The sequence below is a fragment of the Populus trichocarpa genome, chromosome 11, assembly GCF_000002775.5.
Source record: "Populus trichocarpa isolate Nisqually-1 chromosome 11, P.trichocarpa_v4.1, whole genome shotgun sequence".
Classification (NCBI taxonomy): Eukaryota; Viridiplantae; Streptophyta; class Magnoliopsida; order Malpighiales; family Salicaceae; genus Populus; species Populus trichocarpa.
The window spans coordinates 3552853-3577258 of NC_037295.2; the positions used below are offsets into that span (position 1 = coordinate 3552853).

General features: G+C 34.1%; 2 protein-coding genes across 7 annotated transcripts; both read right to left on the minus strand.

The window, feature by feature from the left end:
• Positions 1 to 1091: 1091 nt before the first annotated feature.
• LOC18102977 (katanin p80 WD40 repeat-containing subunit B1 homolog KTN80.3) lies at positions 1092 to 11396 on the minus strand. 2 transcript variants are annotated; one of them, XM_006377245.3, is made up of 18 exons: positions 11128 to 11396; positions 10519 to 10649; positions 10021 to 10138; positions 9556 to 9782; positions 9364 to 9466; positions 8990 to 9060; positions 8415 to 8489; positions 8189 to 8332; positions 7891 to 8071; positions 6025 to 6546; positions 5055 to 5111; positions 4205 to 4962; positions 3279 to 3404; positions 2889 to 2963; positions 2680 to 2792; positions 2069 to 2185; positions 1892 to 1960; positions 1092 to 1596 (listed from the first exon to the last, which is right to left on the minus strand). In XM_006377245.3, the coding sequence occupies exons 1-18, from the start codon at positions 11150 to 11152 to the stop codon at positions 1536 to 1538; spliced, it is 2973 nt and encodes a 990-aa protein (XP_006377307.1). In that variant the 5' UTR covers positions 11153 to 11396; the 3' UTR covers positions 1092 to 1535. The 2 variants fall into 2 exon arrangements, with proteins under 2 accessions (XP_006377307.1, XP_024436895.1); XM_024581127.2 differs by lacking the exons at positions 10519 to 10649; positions 11128 to 11396 and having other exon boundaries at positions 9556 to 9787.
• A 4776-nt stretch (positions 11397 to 16172) lies between these two features.
• LOC7485574 (protein STRUBBELIG-RECEPTOR FAMILY 3) lies at positions 16173 to 23603 on the minus strand. 5 transcript variants are annotated; one of them, XR_002984553.2, is made up of 17 exons: positions 23024 to 23603; positions 22341 to 22470; positions 22177 to 22248; positions 21788 to 21853; positions 21571 to 21642; positions 21399 to 21470; positions 21244 to 21315; positions 21092 to 21157; positions 20701 to 20766; positions 20004 to 20368; positions 19501 to 19913; positions 18705 to 18976; positions 18268 to 18406; positions 17832 to 17968; positions 17570 to 17726; positions 16890 to 17009; positions 16173 to 16605 (listed from the first exon to the last, which is right to left on the minus strand). XR_002984553.2 is itself a non-coding variant. In XM_002316605.4 (16 exons), the coding sequence occupies exons 1-16, from the start codon at positions 23109 to 23111 to the stop codon at positions 16947 to 16949; spliced, it is 2250 nt and encodes a 749-aa protein (XP_002316641.2). In that variant the 5' UTR covers positions 23112 to 23602; the 3' UTR covers positions 16632 to 16946. The 5 variants fall into 5 exon arrangements, 4 of the variants coding, with proteins under 4 accessions (XP_002316641.2, XP_024467212.1, XP_024467211.1 ...); XM_002316605.4 differs by lacking the exon at positions 16173 to 16605 and having other exon boundaries at positions 16632 to 17009; positions 23024 to 23602; XM_024611444.2 differs by lacking the exons at positions 16173 to 16605; positions 22177 to 22248 and having other exon boundaries at positions 16632 to 17009.
• Between the last annotated feature and the right edge of the window lie 803 nt (positions 23604 to 24406).

Here is a 24406-nt window from a genome sequence, read left to right on the forward strand (position 1 = left end):
CAAACAATTAGGCTTATAACCCATTAAATAAAATATCCAACAACAATTAAATCAAGTTCAACAAATAAGGCTTAATTAATAAATTTCAACTAAAAGTTCAAATAAATTAAACCAAAATATAAGCTAAAATCCAATTTCTCAACGGTTTGGGTTACTTTTCATCGTTTATGATTATACAAGTGTGTAAACAATGTCTCGAGTTCGGTGTTCTCACCTAATAATGTTCAAAATTTGTGTTAAACTGAATTTATAATCCGTGGAAATGGTGACAAAACTGCATATAAACAGAGTGAGAAAACAAAGTGAAACCTTTATTTATTTAATTATTATTATTGATAGGAAAATGTTTTATTTATTTAAAGGTAAATGTTTGGGCTATTAAAAGGAGTAAAGGGCCATATATGATCGGCATTGTATGCTGTCTATTACAATTTTCCAACCATGATTATAACATCATTTTTAGGTTGACCAAACCGAAATTCAAAGCTGGATTTGGTCATATCTATCAAAATCTTCACTTCTTCATTGTCACATGAAATGCCACAGCCAGCGACACTCTTCAAAGGCAATAATGACTTCTAACGCACAACATGGTCCAGAAAAAATTGACCAGATATTGCGACATCCAGCCAAGCAATGCTTTTGCTTTTTTACAAAAAGGGCTGGAAGAAAGTGCCTCGGAACGAATTTCATTCCTCGGAACTGGAAACATATTCAATACTCCGTTCGTCAAACCTTCGCTTATCTTCACGGGGAAAACTCGACATGCTTGTATGGTAGCCAGCCATTTAACCCGTGTTATAAATTATTTTATCAAAAAAATACTGGGTATATACTGTTTAAATGTGTTTTTTATATAAAATCTTAAACATGTACATTAAAAAAAAATCTATGCAATCATCTTACTAAATAAATTAATAATTATTTATATAAATAAATAAATAAATCATTTATAATAACCAAGAAAAAAATTGCAAAAAATAAAAATATTTAACCGTGTATATTTACTAAACTTATTTATTTTGAAAAATAAAAAATAAAACCATAAAAACCTATGATGTAAATGATAAACTAGAATTGGACTAGGTCCAGAAAAAAAATTTATGCTTTTCATTGAATATAACAAATGGAGTATACATATGAATTGGCACTAATTACATTCATTTGCACAAAAGAACACATATAGTACTGCCTAGAGGCGAAGAATTACAAAGTGAAATTTCCTGCGAAGTTCAGAAAGGACCATGGTTGGAAAGATGAGATAATTCGTCCTCGGCGGTAACAGTTTCAAGAAAAGCTACTGCTCTGATGTTTGCCACTTTGCCTCACAAAACTCTCAAGCTGTAGGATGCCGTCAGTAGTAGTTGTAAAAACCAATATGATGGCAAGAAGTAGGGAGCGCCAAAACAAAATTGCGAGATTGACAAAACCATATGCAAGGAGTATCACGCTCCTTGTGTTTCTGCCGGCAGGGTATCAGTTGGGCCACTCTTTCAACATTTTCTGATGAAATTGATTCTAGATGGCACCATTTGCTATGACTGTTGAAGGACTAGATTCAATTCCAGAGCACTTTTTGTCAATAAACCGCCCCTCCTGTGCAAAATTGACAGAGATAACATCAGTGACTAGGAAAACCATTTAGCATTCAGATACATGGGAATCTATCAAAAAAAAGCCACAATGGATAAATCGATGGAGCAGGATCAAGAAATTTCTGCAAAGAAAAGGACTTCTTGTTTTCTGTGATAAAGCCAACAGGATTTGCAGCTCTTTAGCATGGAATCCTTTTCCATGCGCAGTGTTGGTTTAAGTTGACCGCGCAATCATAGGTAGAACATAGAGAAAATGAGTCAGGAGCAGTACTCAAGAGTCAAGATAGAATGCTTGCCTTGCTAGTGCTGGAAGAATTTGCTGGATCTTTTGCAGCTGAGCAAAGCACTTGTTGCAGCATTCTCGCCTGCACATTATCCAATAAAAGTGAGTGTTCTGAATCACACAACTTAGATTAACAGAGATTGCAGTAACAGAAAAGTGTTGAGTCCATGTAAATATTGATTAGTAACACCTTTGCTCTGCATGAAGATCAACACCAACAACTGGAGGTGCGGAAACAGCTGATTGTATTACAGGGCCAAAAACCGCTACAAGCTTCAGTAGCATCTCCAATGAGATATTTGCATGCCTGTAAATTAACATTTCAAGTCAAATATCTTCAAGAGTTTTCTTTGAGTTCCAGATTTAGTGCAGTTTTGAGACAGTTTCATTTCCCTAGGTAGGAGTATATGGTCACTTGATGAGAATTATTCATAATTTGATGATGGACTAAATCATATACTCTAACCTACCTTAAAACCTTTACCAATTTCACACGCTAAAAACTATGCCATTGTTCTCTTCCAAGTGGACTCCAGGGACCGCTTATTTATAACTTAAAAAGGAAGAAAATAGTTCTTCAATAGTAGAAGTAACATATTGAGTTTGTTCATATTGAAGCTCTAGTTATGTAGCACACCAGATAACATAGCTGTTTTTGTACCAGTTAAATGAAGTCATACTTTGCCACTTCTAAAGACAAAACTGGATGATATTTGGAAAGGACTGCAGTAAAATGGTATAAAGTCCCAAAGACCATATCTAGCATTAAAAGTATTCTTATTATATGCCCATGAAAGCTACCTTTCCATCTTGCTGTCTAGCAAGCCCACAAGCACAGGAAGCAAGCAAGAAAATAAATCTAAATTGAGAATCTCCATTTTGTCCATGAGAACACTGATCACATCTGCTTGCACCTGCAACAAGATTAAATAATATCAATGTGCAAGATATACAGCCTTGCAGACTGTCATTATCAACACAAAAATCCACTAGCATGAACAAATACCCACAGAATAATCTGGCAGTTTCCTCAAGGCATTGATAGCACCTTTAATGTCACTTCGTTCCCAAAAATGTCGAATCACCTGCAAAATAACATCAGAGCTACTATTTTAGCGGCTTTGCCTCTCCCCCTCCCACCCAAAGGAAAAAAACAAGAAGAAAAACATAGGTGCCAGAAAGGAACGTTTAGCCATAATGAAGATGCTGAAATAAAACATGCATAAAACTTGGTCAATCACTAGAATAGGCACATAGATCTTTTGTCAGAAGTAGGATTATCATATTTTACAGTGCAATAAATCTTTAGAATAGTCAATATGTCATGCTTCTAGAAGTCATCTTCGATTGAAAAAATCCACCACTTGAGCACACCAATAGGCACAAGTAACTCAACATACCTGTAGCTTTGTCAAGCGGGATTTAAGGGTATTTAGGAATACATCGTGACTTTGCATCAGATCTTCAATAACATCCTTATAATTAGCAGAAGTCGAGTCCCTACCAGAAATTTGAGGCTCTTCATTCTGTCATCATCAAAAGAGAGAAACTGAGTTCGATTCGTGGAATGTGAATAATACAGCCACATACAAATTCATTTGATTGAGTTTGTAAGCATCAGGATCTTATGAGCATTGGTTCAGCCTCTCAGCTGATAATTTTAGAAAGATTCCCAAAGAAAAAATGACACTATTCAAAAAGAAATTTTCTTTAAATTGTGTTTGCCATGTAAAAAAAATTTCAAGGAGACAACTGAAATTTGATTATTAGGTTTTCTAATTAGAACAAGAGTTTGGTAACAGAAAGCACGTTTTTCTACATTTAGTACGAAGGTAGCCCAATCACAAATAGATGAACTACATGCATTAATCCATGCAGCAAGCGCTGAGGCCAACAGTGCTGCTAACACTTGGCAAGTTTTTCTGTATATAGTGCAGAGGTGGAAAATACAACCAAGTCTCAAATGATTTTCTTCAATATCATTTCAGAGATCCGATGCTTCAAGTCATCTCAGGTTAGTACTTGAGAGGTTGGCTGGGAAATATAAGATGTTACCTGATTCAAATGTCCATGACAACATCTATAGCGACAGATAGAAGATGTATACTTTTTTTTATCTCATGTCTAATTCAAGATAGTAACTTGATTGTAATCACACCCGATTCCTTACAACATTTATCTATGCATTTCAAGTTGAAACTTCAGAGATTCTTATATATTTAGCAGGATCTTATGTTATACAGACCATAAGAACATCAAACCAATTGTAAATCCACTTATACTTGAACCATGAAAAATCTTCCTATAAAGGAGGCAAAGATCTTACCAGATTGAGGGGTGCTCTATCCATTTCACATTCGATGCGAGGGGTAAAATTAGTAGTTATGGAAGGTATTCTATCCACTGCAGGTATAACAGGCGTGGTTGTATTAGTAGGAACAGGGGGTGTTCTATTCCTTTCAGGAATAACACGAGGGGTGATAACAGCTGCTACTGGGGGAGTTCGCATGGCAGTGTTTGTAGGAATAGGGGGTGTTCTGTCCCTTTCATGTACAACACGAGGGGTGAAAATAGTTGCTACTGGGGGGGTCCGATCAGTTGCAGGCATAACACGAGAGGTCATACGGGCTGCTACAGGGGGTGTTCTATCTGTTTGCGATATAACACGTGACATCATATTAGTTGATATAGAGGGTTTTCTATCTGTTTCAGGTATAACACGAGGGCTTGATTTAGTTGCTATGGTGGCTGTTCTATCCTTCTCAGGTATGGCAATAGAAATCATTTTTGATGCTGCGGAGGCTGTATTATCTGTTTCAGGTACAAAACAAGGGTTCATTTTAGGTGCTATTGTGGCAGTTCTGTCTGTTTCAGGCACAATGAGAGGAGTCATATTTGATGTAACAGGTGTTCTATCTGTTCCAGAAATGACAGGAGGGGTCGGATTTGTTTCTGTGGTGGAGGTCCTGTTTGATTCTGGCACAGCTTGATGACTTGTGTTTAATTCTTGATCTTCGCTGCTTAATTTCTCCCTTCTTTCAAACCTCTCAACAAGACTACGTGTCCTGCCCGATACCACTGCAACTGCCAGAATGAAAATATTTGAAAATAAAAATAAATTTCCATCCATTTTGCATATGCTTGAAAATCAAACACATGGCAAGCACCGGACAAACCTCCATTGACAATCTTAACAGGGGCAATCTCTTTACTGCTTTTAACAGATTCGTCACCTGAAACATACACAAATTGTTGTTACCTGCTAATAAAAAGATATATCACAAACTATCAACCAAAAAGATAAAACCATGTGTGAATATGCTTCACATATCTACATTTCAAAAAGATAAACTATATTCATTTATTTGACTTCAGGAAGTCAACAAAATGTATATGTAAAACTTATCAAAGCATCGGATAAAAGCTAATGTGGGGTTTTGAAGGGCAAGCAACACAGAGAATGGGAGAAGATGAACTTAGGCATGGGAAGAAAGCTGTGCTCCACGGAGTAGCTCATTGCCCCCAGTGGTTTTCTAATAGACCAGAATGAGAAAGCTTCAATATATATCAACCCAAAGGCTGTGGTGGTGGTGATAAGATTCTGAATAATATCTTTGATCATAAAGGGTACAATAAAGAGCACTGGCAAACATTGCCAAATATGATTGAAAAAATGGAAACTTTATCAGCTAGTCACAGATAGTAATATACTTAGTCATCTAAATAGATGGCAGTCAAACAATATCTTCATAAAGTCAGCATGGCTAAGAATGAGAAGAAGGTATCGAGGTAGATGGCCAGATGAGATCCCACATGATCAGAAATGAAATGCAGCTTTGACAAATTAAAGATTTGGAAAAAATCACAGGACAGGGGACATCTCATAGACAAGTGAGATTAAGATACGTGAGCTGGCAAAACAGGTGGCTCGGGCTTTATGGAAAAGGCAGTGAGAGAGTAGAGTAGATAAGACATCAGTCCAGCTCGCCAACCCAAAATTGTTGGGAAAAGTGAATGACAAGTAAAATGCAGTTCACGCACACATGGAAAAAGGCTTACTCGGGAAATACCCAAGGGAAAAGAACATGGAAGATAGAGATATCAGAATTATGAAAAAAAAAACCTCTTATAAAAGCAAGAACTTACAGTTTCCCTGATTAGGTGTTTCTGGTGATAAAACTTTTTCAAACTTCTCTGTGACACCCTTGATACTGGGGCTTTTCTTCTCATGGGATTTTTGAGCTCCATCTTCTGTTACAATCTGGGATTGCAAGCTGGGATCTCTTGCACTTCCTTTCTCACTTGTAACACTGCTAAAATTTCCAGATTCAAGAGCCACTGACATCTTGTCAACATCATTCTTGCTATTTGATGGCCTCCGCACATGAGCTGGTCTGAGCAACATACCAGGTTTGGTTTTTGTAAACTTGATAGTTTCCTTTCCAGAATTAGAAGAATCTTTTTCAACAGGAATGTCCCGAGGTACAATGGTAGGGACAATGAAAGATTTGTTAAAAGTTTGTTCACTCAAATTTGCATTCATTCCCATTAAAGGGCTCTGCTTCTCGGTTAGAGGAGCACTCATTTCCTTGGAATCCAGTGAGAGGACTTCTTTTGATGAATTCAGGGAACCAGCTCTTTGTAAAGTAACAGGATTTCCACCAGTAGCTTTACATGAAAGAAGGAAAAGCACATTAGAGAGAACGTAGATTGTAGACAGTAGGGATGCACCATGCATGCCTAGACGACAGCATGTGCTGATTATTAATGGAAATTACAATCACACTCCATGCCTGCAGAATATTCTAGGGATGCCCCATGCATGCCTAGACGACAGCATGTGCTGATTATTAATGGAAATAACAATCACACTCCATGCCTGCAGAATATTCTAGCTTGGATAGGCCGGTTATTGTACATCCATGTAAATGGCCCAGGAACTAGGAAAGACATGAATTTTGGAAGTCCTGACTTGGTTCAAATCCAAAATCACAAAAAAAAAAAAAATGAAAAGAAAAGCTAAACTTCAGAATCAAATCAATTCATGTTAAAGGAGTCTGGTATAAAAGGATCAGTTTTCATTCAAGACGAATCCTCCTCAACACGGTCAATCCCTAAACAACTATCTTAAATGACTACAGTGGGAGTGCATTTACTATTGGAAAATTTTAACTTGCCCATTTTTTTTTAAGAAAGCAGAAAACTATTCGATAATGTGTTCACTGGATAGAATTTTGTCAGAAAGCCAAGCTTCCTATTTCTTAAAAAAAATCTGAAAACTTTAAAGCTACAACATACATTTTTCATGTTTTCTACTTTGTTTTCAGGGAAAAGAAAATCCACTTCGGAATATAGTGGTCCTAATAGGAATGCTTTTACATTTTCTTCTCGAAAAAAACCTTTTGTTATTTTAAAGGAGCCAAAAGAGGTCCTCATTTTCTAGTTAGAAAAATAAAACTAATAGATAAAAACATTCCCTCCATCTTTCATGGAAAAAAAAATTGGCAGAATAGAGGCAAAGGTAGAAAAAAACATTCCCTGCATCTTTCATGGGAAAATAAATTGGCAGAATAGAGGGAAAAGTAGAAAAAAATAAATTGGCAGAATAAAGGTAAACATGAAAACTACTTTTCATTAGAAAACTGTAAGAGAACCAATACTATGCCATGAGTAAATCACTCTGTGATGGCTTAATTATGGTATTCTCTTAGTCTCTTGTTTCTTCTTAAACTTCTCTCTCAATTTCCAGCCTCTGAATTGTAAATTCTCCAGTAAAATTTATATTAAAATATTTTTGGCATCAGCTTAACGACCAAATGAAAAACTAACAAGCACCACAAGCAAATATTGGATGTGGATAAAAATAAAACTCTACTTAGAAGTTATGGGAGCAGTACAGTTCTTGAATGCAGATGACATGGAGAATTCATGCACTCATATAAACAAATAAGACACCAAAAAATGAATATCCAGAGTTGTCTTATTGGTAGAAAAACAAAATTATCAACTTACAGTCTACATATATGTTCTTTATTTCCTTTGTCTCGTAGTCAGGAGATGGAGAACGGAAACCCAAAGTTGATCTCACATCACTTCCTACTTTATCTGAAGAATTACATCCAGGGATGTTAAATTTCTGGTCTGTGCATTCACTTTCTTTGGGTACAAAACCATCACCATATGGCTCAATGCACTAAAACAGAAAGGAAAATATTAACACTATGGTTAATGGTGACTTGAAAGTTTGGAAAATCAAATAAAAACTAAATTCATATAAACAGAAAAAAGGTTCATGAGTAGAAAAGGCTACCGATATATCTCCAACCCAAACTCCAACAGAGTTTCTATAGAATGAACAGCCCAAGAGTTTCCCATCATGAATGCAGAGGTCACCAAGTGTTGACCATCCCATATCAACAGCATCATGGCAAATCACAGGCTCCCAAGAATAAACCTACAGTTTTAAGCATAATTTTTTAGCTCCACATCAATTGACAAATAACATAATGCAGTTTCATTATGCCAAAAACCCAAACCTTCAGACTATCATCTAATCCACAAAAAAGTGTCCTTCCATCAGGATGAAAGGTAATAGAGCGCACTCCTGTAGCCTGAAAAGTGGAAGTATAACTTTTTTAGGGAACATAATGGAAGAATTTACTAATTAATCATCCTGAAAACCACATACCAACATAAAAATTAATCAAATGAGGACAGGATAGCCTAGAGCAGCCTGTAAAGAAACTTAGAGACTGGAAAGAAAGTTGGAAGAGAGGGCAGAACTGAAGACCATATGATGAACCACATACTCTGGGACAGCAAAAGCATCTATTGTTATAAGAGATCTCAACTGATTAGGTTACAAAAGTTATTGAATATCAGCACTATATGGTTCCATATCAGCCTAAGAATAATAGCCTCGCACCATTAACTGACAAACCATGACCATATCAGATGTTTGAAACATGTCTTGAAACTTGATTGCTTCCAAGACATTCTTGACAAGAGACTTTAAAGTGGGCTTGTTGTCATGAGCCCATCTCCAATTTTCTTATTTAACCACATTTTGATGACTAAAATTGTTTCAATTTAAAAACACAAGTTTAGATACCTCAGGTCGGGCAGATCCAATCAGTTCGAAGGTCTCCAAATCCCAGAATTTCACGGTTCTGTCTGCTGAACCTGAAAAATTATTTGCAGGTTATGACAACATAATAGTTGAGTACCTCAAGTTAAAACATGCTGACTGGTGGGGGCAAAGAAAGTAACAAAGAAATATGTAAATTTTACCACAATAAGGTTCTAAATGAAGCGCATTAATCAAGCATGAATTAGAACATTGAAGAAAATAGAATTACCAATGAAATGGTAATAATTTCACAGAAAAGAAGATGGAAGGCACCTGTCATCTCAATAATGGTGTCATTCACACACAAAAAAGTGAGCAGAGTTCATGGTACTAACACACAGAATTCATGAACTCACCAGTAGCAAGGAGAAACTCAAGGGGATGGAAATCAATGGATCTAATATGTCCTTCATGGAACTTAAAATCATGTAAAAGCTTTCCAGCAGTAAGATCCCACACCTGTTCAACAATAACAAGGAAACACCAATAAACAGTGGAAATAAAACCTAAATGAAAGTCACGTTTGGATAGTGTGATTGATAATTTACCTTTACAACATTATCACATCCACCGGAAACCACCCAACGACCATCGGGAGAAAATCTGATAGTGCTAATTCCTTGAGTATGACCCTTGTAAGTGTGTATGCAGCCCTTTTTTCTGATATCCCAGATCCTCATATTCATGTCTGTGGAACCAGAAGCAAAGAACTCACCAAATGGATGGAATTCAACAGCAGTGCAGTTGGATCTGTGTCCAGTAAGAGTGCGAACCACTACACTTCAAGAAAAATAACAAATGGATTAGTTTTTTACTATAAACTACAAAAGCGATTCCTAACACACCAAATGCTTAATAATTTGCTAGTTCAACATACATATGGAAAAGACTTAAAAAGGGTAATCACATTGCTAAATTCTCATACCATAGTTAAACACACCAACTACATAACCTTATGATAAACACTTCATTTAAGCAAGGAATACAATCAATCAATCAATCAATCAACTTACTCTTAGCTTCTTCTAAATCCCACAGCTTTATTGCACCCATAGAAGCTCCGGCAAGCACTAAAACTTCTGATGTATCAAAAGCAACAGATTCAACTGGACTTGTATGACCACACAAGCTCTGCATATCGACGCCAAAAAATAAACAACCACAGTTATGTATGTTAATAACACCACCTAACAGATGCACCCATTCCATTTACACTAGCATTTTCTAAATGATAGATTCAAACTCAAGTAATTCTCAATTCCAAACTGACAGTCCACTTTCCACTTTTTTCAGTAAATCCTATCGGAGGTTAAAATCTAAACTTCCTCTAAGATGCAATATTATATGATACAACACAACAGATTGAAAATGTGGCAAAATTAATGCACTGATCTAGCTCAAATGATAACAAGTAGATAAATCACACTCAAGAAAAACACATTAGAGTACCGGAATCAGGAAAACTTTAAATAGGTGGGCAAGAGATAAAAACAGAAAGAATAAGAACTAACCATTAAAGAAGTGGGTTTGCCAATTGCCCAAAGATTCACTTTATGATCATCACCACCGGTGATAAACATTCTACACGCCTTTTTACCGATACTTAAGCAGTTCACATTGGTAGAATGAGCCACAAATTCTTCTATTTTCATCTCAGTCAAGAAAATAAATATACTGAAAATATTCTGATCTAAGATTCCAAAATACTTCTCTCTTAGCTTAGATTAAAACAACTTCTCGCCAAATTATTTGTAACAAAAAAATAAATAAAAGTACAGACCTGAAACTATAACTAAAACAAGAAATGAAGAAAAAGAAATTGAATTACGTTCAAGCAGAGAAAGAAAGCATTTCAAGAAAATCACGAGAAAAATTAAAAAATAAAAATAAAAACCTGAAATTTCTACAGTTAACCAAAAAAAGACCATTTTTTTAAAAAAATCAAAGTTTTAGAAAACTAAAAACAGCTAAAATCCAACTCGAAAACAAGCTCAAATTAAAATCAGCACTAAAAAAACCCTAAAAAACACGCTTGAAGCTAAAATTAAAGATGATTCAAAGCTTAAAAACATGGACATTACAGATGAGACGCAGAAATCAAGACAGAAAAGAAAGGATACGCAGCTTATATCCACGCTTCGCCATTTCTCGCAGATTCGAAACGGTAGCGTATTGAGGAAGGCGCGCGGTTGTCCGTCTGCTGCTACTGATGATTCTTGAAAGATTAGGAATTGGATTCCAGATAGAGAGGAATTTGTGGGTCTCTCTCTCTCTCAGATTCCTACAGTAGAGGAGGAGGAGCAGAGAGGTGTCTGGCTCCTTTTTTTTGAGAAACGTGTGTTCTCTGTCGTCTAAGAAAAAAAAGAGGAGAGAGGAGAGGAGAACAGTTGAATTTCTTCAGATTTCAGACCATGATAGCCACTACTCCTACTCCTTTCTTTCTCATAAACTACAATCTAGTCCTTCAATTATTCCAGAGGTCCAAACATTTGTTTAAGAGCGTATTTAGCATCACAGTTAAAATATATTTGTTTAAAATATAATTTTTTTAAATATTTTTAAAATATTTAATATGCTGTTATTAAAAATTAATTTTAAAATTAAATATTATTTTATTATATTTCTAAATAAAAAACACTTTAAAACGCAACACTTATCATACTCTCGAATATGCACTAAAGTTTCATATATCTTTGAATTAGTTTTTGTATTTATTTAAACTATATCTTTTTTTATAGTTTAACATGTTTTAAATGTGTTTAATGAATGTTTCAGAGTGCTGGAAATTTTATTTTTGAGTATATTTATAAGATAATTTTTAATACTTTTCGATAATTTTAATGTATTGATACTAAAAATAAAATTAAAAACTCTAAAAAAAAGTGATTTAATGTATTTTTAAGAAAAAATTACTTTTAAAAAACATTGTATGACACAATATCGAATGCATGGTAAATTATAAATTCTATTTTGTAATTTTTTAATAAATTTAAGCTTGAAAAATAAAACTAGGAGCAAGGTCATCTACCATCTAAGTAATCAACAGATAATATCTTATAATTTTCTAAATTAAGAGATTTTTATCTTTAAAATTATTTAAAAACTTGATGTTATCCAGTTATTTATTGTTAGAAAACAGTTTTAGGAACTTTTTTTTATGTATATTCCTTTTTTTACATGTGCTATTTTTAGTAAAGTGGTTTTTTACATTTATTTTTTTGTATAAAAAAATTTTAATGTGATAACAATTATTTTTTAAAATGTGTTTTATTTTGAAATAAATTTAAATATTTTTTTTATTTTTAAAATTTTATTTTAAATATTAATACATTAAAATAATTACAAAACATTAAAAAAAATGATAGAATAGTTTTACCTACAGAGTGCAATAATTATTAGTGTTTTTAATTATTATTTTTTGGCTGTTAATGTAAACATGACTGGATTTGAACAGTGCACGTAGTGTCGATGTCGATGTAGACAAATAAAATGAAATAGATGGATTATATTAATATCGAGGAAAAATAGTTTCGCGAGTGACATCACACTAGTTAAATTTTATATTATTATAACCCAACTGAAACTTATTATATAGTTAGAGGACTATTTTGTACTTTCACGTTTTTCAAAAATTCACATGTTGCCAGAGTATGAAATTACAAAAACGCGCATGGTCGGTAATTTCTTGACATACAAGTCCCCAGTGCTGGTGGCCAAGGTTTTTCTCTTATTTCATTTTTTTTTTGTTTTTTTCATAATTATTTTGTGGTGCAAAGAATTACAATTCCTATTTATTATAGTTTTAGAACCTAATTTGGCTTAGAGGGTTGATCCAGGACCGATCAACTTGGACAGAAATCAGGTCGGATTGAAAAAAATAAATGAAGAAAAAACCCGGCGAGTTGACCCAGCGACTCGGTCAAAAACCCGGTTGCAGCTCGTTAATTTTTTTTTACTAAAACGACATCATTTTGATTTTTTTTAAAAAAAAAATGGACGTGGCGACCCAGTCAAAACTCAGAACCCGGCGTTGAACCAGATCAAATCTAAAAACTATGCTATTTATGCTAAAAATACCAACCCTTCTTTTATTTTCTTTCATAATCTTTTTTAACCAATTTTTTTGGAGTCTACCAAACGGTTGGGTGGTTAGATTAGTGATGAAATTTGAAGTGTGATTTAGGGCATGAAAAGGGCTTTATATTAAAGAAGGAAAATGGAATATTAGGCCAATGACACCAAGAGAGATTCCTTAAAATATACGTTTGCTCGTAATTAAGGTTGTTGTTGGGAAATAGACATTTGCTAGTAAATTTAGGTAAAATATTCATTAGACTTTAGGTTATGATCTAACTAACTCAACTTCCCCCTTCCTGCAAATTCATTGAGTGGTTGCTTTTTCTATTTTTTTCAGTTATTGTTACATGGTTTTAATATAATGACGTGAAAAATAAATTTAAAAAATTATTTTAATATATTTTTAATTAAAAAAATTATTAAAAAACATCATGCACTACAATATCAAACATGCACTATATATTTTTTTATATTCATGAATAGCTAATAATAAAAAATGAAAAGGCAACAAACTTTTCGTGCATGACACTCTCGTTTTATTTTTTATTATTATTATTATCACATAATAAATTGAGGTTTTTGAATTTTCTGTTTGAGAATATAATAGGGATTGTTTTTCAAAATATTTTTTGCTTGAAAATATATTAGAATAATATTTTTTTTATTTTTTAAAATTTATTTTTAACATTAACATATAAAAACGATTTAAAAATACTAAAAATTAATTTAAAACTAAAAAAAATTAAAATGTTTTAAAAAATATAATTAGATCACAATGAATAACTGTGCACAAAAGTTGGAGTATGGATTCGGATTGTTTTTCAGAATTTTCTATTTGGGATGTGAAGAATCATTAATGCGTGTGAAGTTGCAAGTGTAGATTACATTAATGATCATAGATTGCACACAGTTCAATCATGGTTGGCAAACGAAACTGTACAGACCAGATATAGTTGGTACTAAAATAATCCAAGTGCTTGACATGTCTTTATAATTCTTCCTTTTTTTTTTCAATTTTGAACAAAAAAAAACGTGTTATAAATTATGATTATAGTTATTTTTTAAAATATTTTTTATTTAAAAATATATTAAAATAATATATTTTTTATTTTTTTAAAATTATTTTTGACATCAGCACATCAAAATGATCTGAAAATATAAAAAAATATTAATTTCAAGCAAAGAAAAAAATTTAAAAAATTTCAAATTTTTTAAAAAATATTTTTGAAATACTAAAACAAACAGGAATATATGGATGCATGATATGAAGCTTTTTCTTTGTTTGATATTTTGGCAGCGGAAAGTTTTTAAAATATATTTTTTAAAAAATATCAAACAAAAAAAAAATTCATATCATGTATTTTTAATATTTTTTTTTATTTTTTAATATTAATACATTAAAACAATCTAAAACTACAAATTTTATATATATATATAAACCTCGGTTTCTATCACAAGCATAGGCTGATAAATCATTTTCCTTTTTTCAATTCTGGTACGTGGTTCTAAGCTCCAAATCTAGCATCACTCCCTTGATAGAAAAAAGTTTTACACATTTCTCTTTCAATTGTAATTTTCATAACCAACTTGGTGTGAGCGTGAGTGATTGGATAAAAGCCTTTCAATTTCTTGAAAGGTATCGTATATAGTAAGGTTGATCATCTGTTTGTGTAGTTTGATTTGAATAAAAAAAATCCAACCCAACAAAATGTTTTTTTGTTTAAATAAATCAAACTGAACTAAAAGGAACAAACAAGTTCATACCAAGTAGTTTAATTTGGTTTGGTTGTCTTTGTTTTTGCGGCCAACAATGTTTTTAATTTTTTTAAAAAAATTTATTTTATTTCTGAATCGTTTTGATATGATGATATAAATAATAATTTAAAAAAAACATATTATTTTAATGAATTTTTAAATAAAAAACACTTTAAAAAGCAACATTTACTATAATCTCAAATATTATCTATATCTTAATAAATAAATCTCGATTTTTTTAGTTTTATATAAGAAAATAGTTTAGTTAAGTTTTTTTTATTTTTTAAATTTGTAATTAAAACTAAACCGAAATTGATTTTTTTTTAAGTCTTCTAATTGGTTTTTTTATTTGATATCTCATGTTGTTTTCTGAATTAATTTTTATTTCCAGATAATTTGGTTATTTTGCTCATCACCGTATATAAATACATAAACATGCAACCTCTATAACTTTTATCAGACGATGGCATAAACGACTCTCCCTGTTTAAGAACAGAAAAGGAGAGGGTAAAAGCTAGAGCTGGTCAAAAGGTAAATGAAAACAGAGGGAAAGAAAACAGAGCATAGTGGGCGTGAAGAACTTTTCTGGATGTGGGGTTGCTCGAACCATTTGGATTCTGGGGGCATAGGCGAATGTCTCGAGCATAACAACACTTGTGATACAAGATCATCCGTCCCCAGAAGCACATGTGACGCTACATTGTAACCTTTCCCTTTTTCCTATGAGATAATGACCTGTGAAGGAGATCCATATAATCCCATGAGCTCTATCCATCTTGGGTATGAACATCTCCAGCATGAACAGCAGCAGATAAAGAGTACAGTAATGATAAGACCGTCACATTCATACCCCAGTTGATTAGCTTCTGGCCCTCTACCCCCTCCACTGGGCATTGAATAGTAAGCTGACTTCAACGTGGACATGGAAGTCTATGTCAAAATTAAGGCAACAATTGGTTAGTTTAGTTGTTGTAAAATTATCTTACAAACTTTGATCCCTTACCGAATATGTCTCGTAAAATAATCTGCGCCTTTCTTTTTTGTTTTTTCTTTTATTTTCAGTTCAATAGGATCTGATAAAGATCTGGTCCCAAAAAAATTAGAGTTTGTTTAGAAGTGTACGGTGATGCGGTTAAAAACATGTTTTGGATCAACCATAGTATGAAAATTAGCTCAAAAATCCCTGCAATGAGAAAGAAAGTTGCACGCAGTAAACCTGCAATTTAAAACCTAAGATTGAACTGAATTATTGAAGTCTTTAATCATTGGGAGTCTCCTTAAGGGCAATTTATTGATGGGCGCGAATAATTTATTCATGTGCATGGCATTGAACTTCTAATTGTCGACATGTTAGGTTATTTTGTATGGACACTGATTTGGAAATTAAATATGATAAAGCAAAAGAATAGTATTTGACTGTCAGGGAGCCGGCCGACATCTCAGGCTCACCAGCAACTTAGCACCCATAAAATCTAAAGAATTTCTGTCCCCGGCCTTTGCCCTTTTACAATATTTTTATTTCTTTATTAAAAATCACACTTGCACTTGATTACTGCTGCTCTGTTGTGAAAAAGCTGAAGCATATCTGGTCATTATAATTACAGAAAGGCGGCACTTCTGAAAATAAAAGGGAAAGAACTTAGAGAGACCCCTCACCATCCACTGGATCCAATTATGGAGATGAGCACACGGTTTCAAGTTAACGACTGGCTCTCGAGCTAATAGAAAAGACATGAAGTGGGCTGCCATCAAGCCTAACAAATGACCTGACGTGTGAAAATGACATACAAAATTGATTCAAAATGCTGCTCAATGTTGTTAAATATAATCAAGAAATCAAGAAGCGATTACATTAGAAAGTAATATTCAACAGAATTTTGATAATGACTATATACCAACACCTTTCTAGTAACTAAAATGAACAATGAAAACCTAGGAAAAACTGGTAGCTAAGTTACTTCGAAAATTCTTCCCAAGTAGGATTTTAGCATATGAAAGACAATATTATGCTGCTTAACATAAGAAACACGGTCCTCCAAAGCGATCCCACCTCGCAAAAATCTTGGCCTGGCCATTTTCTAATAAGCTTGACTTTTGAGGTCCTCCTCTATAACATACATAAAAGATCCTGAACGATTTCAGACATAAGTGGCCTGAATTCGGGCTCCCACTGCATACAGAAGAAGAAAATCAATGTTCAAAAAGGTTACTTGTCCCGCTAGATAAGCAAAGAAATGCTAAAATGAAATTTTTTTGTTAAAATCAAGCAAAAATGCCAGTAATAAAGCCAGGTAAGTGTTAAAACTTCAGTTTTCATAGTGTGGCATGCTCCCTGACTCCCTCATTCGATCCTTTCACCACATCCGAATTCCTCTACAAGAGGCACTTTCCCCGCGCATGAAAAGGTGTCTTCTACGCATGAAAAAGGTGTCTTCTACAATGCCACAGGAGCTCATATTTACATGTTTGGCTTCTTCTGTTGTTGAAAATTAATATTGATAATCAAAGTACAAATAGTAAATAATTTCCCCCCCAACACACTTCTGAAAATCAGTCCATATAAAAGAATCTAATCCAGATAATTTAAAGGCCTGCTGTTCTTGGTCCAACACTGACATATCCAGTACAATGCTCCCGGATCCACAACTCACCATTCCAGAAACATGTAACTCAATTATAGATAATACGCCAAGAAAAAAAAATCCATCCGCAAAGGAGAGGGAAACTTGCCTGCACACATCTAGATATTATATCAGCAAAACGTGATAAAGACTTCACAGGACATGCCCCCTTTATAGAGGGGTCAACCATCCTAGAAAGTGCATCTATATCATGAAGCTGATGAATTGCCCATCTAACCAGAGATTGCTCCCCTCGACTCAATGACCTACAGGTTTTCAGTGAGAGCACAACATTAGCTGAAAACAAATAACTAGTGAGCTCAATTTGATTCTTGATCAATATGGAAGTCTCCTTTCAAGAGATCAGTAACCTGTCATAAGATTTTCTACCGGTGAGGAGCTCTAGCATCACAACTCCAAAGCTATATACATCACTCTTGCTAGTATAACTTCCCAACTCAAGCTCTGGAGCCCCATAACCATGAGCACTGAGGACGCGCCCTGATAACTGAAAGGCATGTTCTTCAACATCAGCAACAAATTACAAATAACGACAACCAAAGTCAAACTTTGCAGCTTGAAGTGGACACATCAATTAAGGCTTAAAGTAATAAATCATTTTTTATTAGCACTGGATTAAGAAAAATTCATCAAGTTTAATAATCAATTTTAGCACCTTTATGCTATTAATTTAATTTCCGTAATCCTGCAAACTTGCCCACTTGAAATCTTAACAAACAGAGAATCAGATGATACAGTAGCAAAGTTTCAGATCTAGATTTTTAGACCATAGAACAAAAATATTACCTCAGTTGCAAAGCCAGATGATTTCAGAGGAGCCAGGCCACAGTCTGAGACACGAGCTACTAGCTTATCATCAAGGAGAATGTTGGAAGATTTAAAATTCCAGTGCACAATAGGTGGTTGACAAACCTCATGCAGATACCTTACCAAAAAGAAAAGTAAAAAGACAGTCAGTTTGACTAATGACTAAAGATTGGAGGCAAATGACCTCTGTTTCATAATCATGCAAGCCAAAATGAAGGATGTAATGGACTTGTGAGACATCTAGGAATCCCTTAGGCCACCAAGATAAGAAACGCAACAAAGACAATGTATTGATCATCTGGCCTAATATGATCTTACAGTTTTAACTATCTAATCTTACAGTTTTAACTGAGTATCTAATTACAAGTCATTCAAATAATGGTCCTCGGGTTTAGTTAGTTGGTAGCTCTACTTACTGGAGGGCTCTAGCAGCTCCTAGTGCCAGCCGGACACGTGCATTCCATGAGAATTTCCTATGGATTTCATCATCCGCATGCAATGCATCATACAATGTCCCATTTTTGCAATACTCATAAACAAGTAACCGTTGCCCATGCTCATTACAGTATCCCACAAACTCCACGATATTATCATGTTGAGTTTTCGATATGCTAGAAACTAGTTGAAGAAATTCCTCATCAGTCTGTTGCTTGGAAGCTCCACTGTTTAGCTTCTTGACTGCCAGTAGCTAACAAAGATAACAGAAACCAAAAAAAAAAGAGGGTCAATAAATAGAAATCAGATGTCAGGCTCTAGCCATCCTATGCAAATCAGGCCACTCATGGCCGTCCATGAGACAGACATAAAAGAATTGCACAAGAGTAAGAAAATGGATTAAACTTGCACACTGTGAAAGTGCTGAAAAATCCTGAAGAATTCTCTAAACATTTTAAGTTAAAGTTCTTCACACTTTGAATTGCATGTAATTGCTTGGCCATGAAAGTATCCTAGCAAAATATGATACAAAATTTAGCTTAAGACCAAGGAAAAGAAGAGAATCTTACACTGACAGAGTTTATAATAAATGAAGACAAATGACAGTATAACATGAGCACAGACATAAAGTTCAAGTAGGAAGCACAAATAAGTTCAGAACCAACTCAATTTAAGGGCATGCAATGCTATAACACTGACATGGGAAGGCTTGTGAAATCACATGAATGACACATGGCATTCCCAAAATCAGCTCAATGCTAGAGAAGAGAATCTTACTTTTCCACTAGGAAGCTCAGCCCTGTAAACACTGCCAAGTGTCCCTTCACCAACAAAATTTTCTTCTGAAAAGCTGTTTGAGTACTGCTGAAGTGTAGCAATGGTGAAAATCCTTGGAAAATGTGAGCTCAGAGTCCCGGTTGAATGACTCTTTTCATGAGCTGCATGCCCAATTGGATTTGCAATGACATTGCCAATAGGAAGGCTTGGGGGAGGTGGGGGCAGCGGCTGCAGTGGCATAAAATTTGCATCCATGCTTGTCATGTTTATCCCATGATCCATCTTTTGCTTTGAATATGCAGCCATTCTCTTCAAATCAATATCCTGTTCACCCTGTGCCTTTGGATATGCTTCCTGCCTTCTGGCTTCTTGTCCATATTGATCTTGCAGCTTTACGGTTGATTCTTTGGTAACTGCTCAAAGGACCTCTTCTCAGGCAAAAGGACACAAAAGAGAGTGGAAAATTTTAGTAATTTTGACCAACAACCTGCAATGATAGTTACCTTTCTCTTGATTGTTTCGTTCAAATGAAGATTTACTGATGGGCTCATCTATATGGCTCTTATATACACTAACATTGTGCCTCTCATTGTCTTCTTCATTTGCTTTCCTTCCTTTGCAGCATGTTGACATTAAAAGACATAATCCCAGTATGATAATAATAACAACTACCCCTATAACAGCAATCCAAATGACCCTCTTAGATGCAAAAAATCCTTTTGATCTTCCAGACTTTAGTGTTACTGAGGCAGAAGGACCATTTGCCTGCTTCTGAGGTGCTTCTGCAACAGGTGGCAAGCTTGGAAATGGAGAGATGGCAGGTGGTGGAGAAGGAATGATAGATGTATTGAAGGGATTTCCATCTTTTCTGCAAAATACATGCTACCATTACAAGCAGATAAAAAATAAAGATTATACCATACAAATTGAAAATGCCAAATGAACAGGCATGGAAAATCATCCATCAACCTTCCAAATAACTTCAGAATATATAGCATCAACAATTACTATGACATGCACAATTTGGCTAATGAGATTTTTTTGTCTTTGGATGTGGACATGTTCTCTCTAGATCCCAATGGCTTTCTCCCTTTCTTTATGATCTAACCATAAGTCTTGTACATTCTTTTCTCCATAAATGCACATGTATATCTGATAAATTTAGGTGTAAAATATACTAACAGATAGTTTGTCCTTCACCTGAAATTTGGAATATCCAGCAGCTTCTCCGGAATAGGCCCAGAAAATAGATTGTTCTCCACATTCCTATGCAGAAACAAAGGGATAGCATGTCAGTTGTTGAGGAAAAGGTCAGCACATCATATAAACCAACTAGGGCATTGCTGCCTCACTGATGCAGGATCAAGTAGTGAATCAAACAGAGTATAGATTTGAGTCCTCTGTGTTTGTTTCTTTCACCACTTGATTATACATAACACCCCCCCCCCCCCCCCAAAAAAAAAAAAAAAAAGAGAGAAAAATTAATGTACAAAGAAAATAGCATAAAAATTGAATCCTTGAAAGAATTGCCAATTAAAAGACTTAAAAACCAAAAGAACACTAGGGGTCAGAAAGGTGGCAAGAAAGTTACAGATACTCGAGGGGAAGATCCTGCAGGACATTAAGGGTCCCAGTAAGTCTATTGTTCTGCAAATGCCTGCAAAACAAAAATTATGTATACATCAAGTAACTATAATCTGTTGCAGTATTAGCAAGAAGCCAAGTACTCTATGAGAGCCTCACAATGTGCTGAGAGAAGACAAAGTTCCCATTGAAGGAGGCAGCTGATCACTCAAATTATTACCAGACAGATCCCTGAACCAAAATGGATGATTAAAAATAAAATCTGGCAATTTCTATTTTCAACAAGAATAATGGATTGAACTTGAAATACTTACAAATTTGACAAACTTGTCATTTGTTGAAAGACATCTGGTATTCCTCCAATTAGCTGATTATTGTGGAAAGATCTGAGGAGAATAAAAGTGGATTTCAGATGAACAAACATAATGTAAAGGTAGGGCAATTCCACAGTATAAAACAATTAAGAAGTTTTTTGTGTGAACATACAAGTCTAACAGTTGACCTAATGAGTTTAAAGTATCTGGAATTCTTCCAGTGAACTGATTGCGAGCAAGAGAACTGGAATAGGAAAAGAAGCCACACAAATTATTTCCTCAAGGAAATGTACATGTTAGGAAAGGAATAGCAGCATTGACAAATAACAATAATTTTCTAGAACTGGTTTGTTAAACTGGTGATAAAAGCAAGGTTGAAGTTTACGCACAAGTTCCTCAAGGTAGAGGGTAACGCCGATGGAATATCCCCTCCAATATGATTATCACTAACATCTCTGCAACAAAAAAGTGATAGAAAGTACCATAAGTCTTTAACAACAGGGGCTTCAAAACTTCCATTTACAAACTGCATATATCATGAACTTAACCATTGCCAACTCGTCAATTCTTAAAATCATCCCGGATGATTCTGGTCATTAACCACCCTCTTCAAACTTTTTAAGGTAAAACTCATCAATACTATTCCTATGAACTAAAAGAGAAACAACAATCATGAAAACATCATGATCCATAAACAGGTTTGATTGAGAAAATTATGTCGCCAAACTAATCTTCCCCACCAATTTCATAATTACATAGACGTGACCAATGCACTTACATATCTATGATTGATGTAAATTTATTGAAATCGTTGTTCAAGGTTCCCCCTAAATTCAAGCCATTTAGTGTTCTGTAAGAAAAAAGATTCGATTACTGAGTTGAGTAGAAATTTACTAATTGAAATTAAATAAATAAAGAAAGAATGATACAAATAGAACATACAATGAGGTTATGTTTGAGAATACACAACCAACTCCTTGCCATGCATCTGAACATGGGTCTCCTCCCATAGCAACCCAACCAATCAACTGCGGATATTGCAAGCTAACAAACAAGCTATTCATTGCAGTCACTGGATAAAAAAGAAGAAAGAAAGAAATGAAACATATATATACTGAGTCAGAGATTATTTAACAAGCCGAAGCAATCGAGACTCACAAAAATTAAATAAAAATAAAACCATATGTGACACTATCATTAATCAAGCAAGGATAAAATAGAGTTGGGTCAAGAATTATCATAATAAGGAATATTAGGCAAGTAAATTAGATGGCATGAACAAACTCTGTCTAGTTACCAACAAAGTATAAAATTCAGTAGCACAAATTTAAGTCATTCTTTAACATGTTCCCATAAACACAAATGATTAAAGGAAGAAGAAGAAGGAGAGCATTAATAAGCAAATCACGGTAATATTTCAAAAAAAATAAAATAAGAAGCATAGATGTACAGATGTCGCAAGCAAATGAAAGCCAAGCAACTGACAAGGCAAATCAAATAAAATATCAAAACTTCAGAAACAAACAGAGCATTATGAGGCAAAACATCCAAAAAAACAAGGAGGAGAAACCAACAAAAAACATGACAGCCAAAAAAACATGAACCCAGAAAAGAAAATGGTTTACCATCATTAGGGTCAGTGTAAGAAACAGAAAAGGAAGCCATGAGAACCGCCACCGAGACAAAAAACACCCCACACTTGACAAACCCCATTTGTGCTCACTTGAAAAGACTCAAACTTTCCCTTCTTTTCTTCAATATTTTCTCACAAATCAAACACGCACATATAAAAAATAATGTTTTGGTGCATAATTTTACATTTATATAGAGAGAGAAACAAAAGGAAAGGTTTTTGAACAGAAATTGAAAATCTTAAAGATTTCAGAGAGAGAGTAAATCAGAGGATAATTGAATGCAGACAGAATTAAGAAGCGATAGTGATTGAAAAAATCTTAAAATTCTTGTTGAGATCAGAAGTAAAGTAGAGAGTGAGTTCAGAGTTGGGGTTTCGGGAGAGTGCAGAGTGCAGTGCAGATGTGCTGTGTTTTAATGAAAAGAGAAAGCAAAGGGAAAGCAACGGCATTATTATGGAAAACGATGGTTGCTGTTTCCTCTGTGGGAAAATGTAATATACTATAATTTATATGCTTCTACTTTATTCAATGGGAATATAGAATATGGTGGGCGATGTGGATAAACCATACTCTTCCCTTTCATCAGAATTTAAACTATACTCTTAATTAAAGAAAAACTAGTCAGGTTAGGCTGTGTTTGGATTGTGCTTGAGAGTGATTCTCAAGATATAGGTTAGAAGACGTTCATCCAATATTAGAGCTTGTTTGGCTCCTACCATGTTTATAGTGTTATTTTCTGTTGTGATATTATAATATCAATATGTTTAGTAATAATCTTTTTTATTAACGTAGATGCTCGGGCAAACTTGTATGTACCTCGACTAATTCTACGAGTCATGAAGTTAATAACCATATTTAAACATAAAAAAATTAATCTCATATTATATGTTAATAAGCGAACGATGAATGTCAAGAGACAATTAGCAATGGATTAGGAATCCATTATTTAATTCAATGACTAAAAAATATTAAAAGTTTATTTGGCTTTTACAATGTCTATACTGTTATTTTATGTTGTCATATTATAATATCAATCTGTTCAGTAATTTTTTTTATTAATATAAATGTTCAGACTAACTTGCGTGTATTCCAACTAATCCCACGAATTTTAAAGTTAGCGATCATGTAAAACTTCAATGGTCTTAAAATTCATGGGACTCGAATTGATGATTTCTAGAGAATAAATCTAAAATCTGACCGATTGAATTATACTCCTTAAAATTAATAAATTGTTATAACGTGTTGCAAGTGAAATCAATTTAATTATTTGGAAATATACTCTTGTGCTATTTGAATTAACTTTTGTATTAAGGACGCAACTTAAATTATTTAAGTCAATGCTCATGTAGTTTTTTTTGTCAAATAAAAAATAAA

What these genes read in the sequence shown, in the direction of transcription:
- LOC18102977 (XM_006377245.3), bottom strand. Translation starts at nt 11,152, where the DNA reads ATGGCGAAGCGTGGATATAAGCTGC. An exon ending in AACACCTAATCAGGGAAACT is followed by an intron (nt 5,112 to 6,024) that starts GTAAGTTCTTGC and finishes TGTATGTTTCAG; the next exon opens with GTGACGAATCTGTTAAAAGC. An exon ending in TGTTAAGATTGTCAATGGAG is followed by an intron (nt 4,963 to 5,054) that starts GTTTGTCCGGTG and finishes TCATTCTGGCAG; the next exon opens with TTGCAGTGGTATCGGGCAGG.
- LOC7485574 (XM_002316605.4), bottom strand. Translation starts at nt 23,111, where the DNA reads ATGGGGTTTGTCAAGTGTGGGGTGTTTTTTGTCTCGGTGGCGGTTCTC. An exon ending in TTACACTGACCCTAATGATG is followed by an intron (nt 22,471 to 23,023) that starts GTAAACCATTTT and finishes TTTTTTATCCAG; the next exon opens with TGACTGCAATGAATAGCTTG. An exon ending in GGTAGAAAATCTTATGACAG is followed by an intron (nt 17,727 to 17,831) that starts GTTACTGATCTC and finishes GAAAACCTGTAG; the next exon opens with GTCATTGAGTCGAGGGGAGC.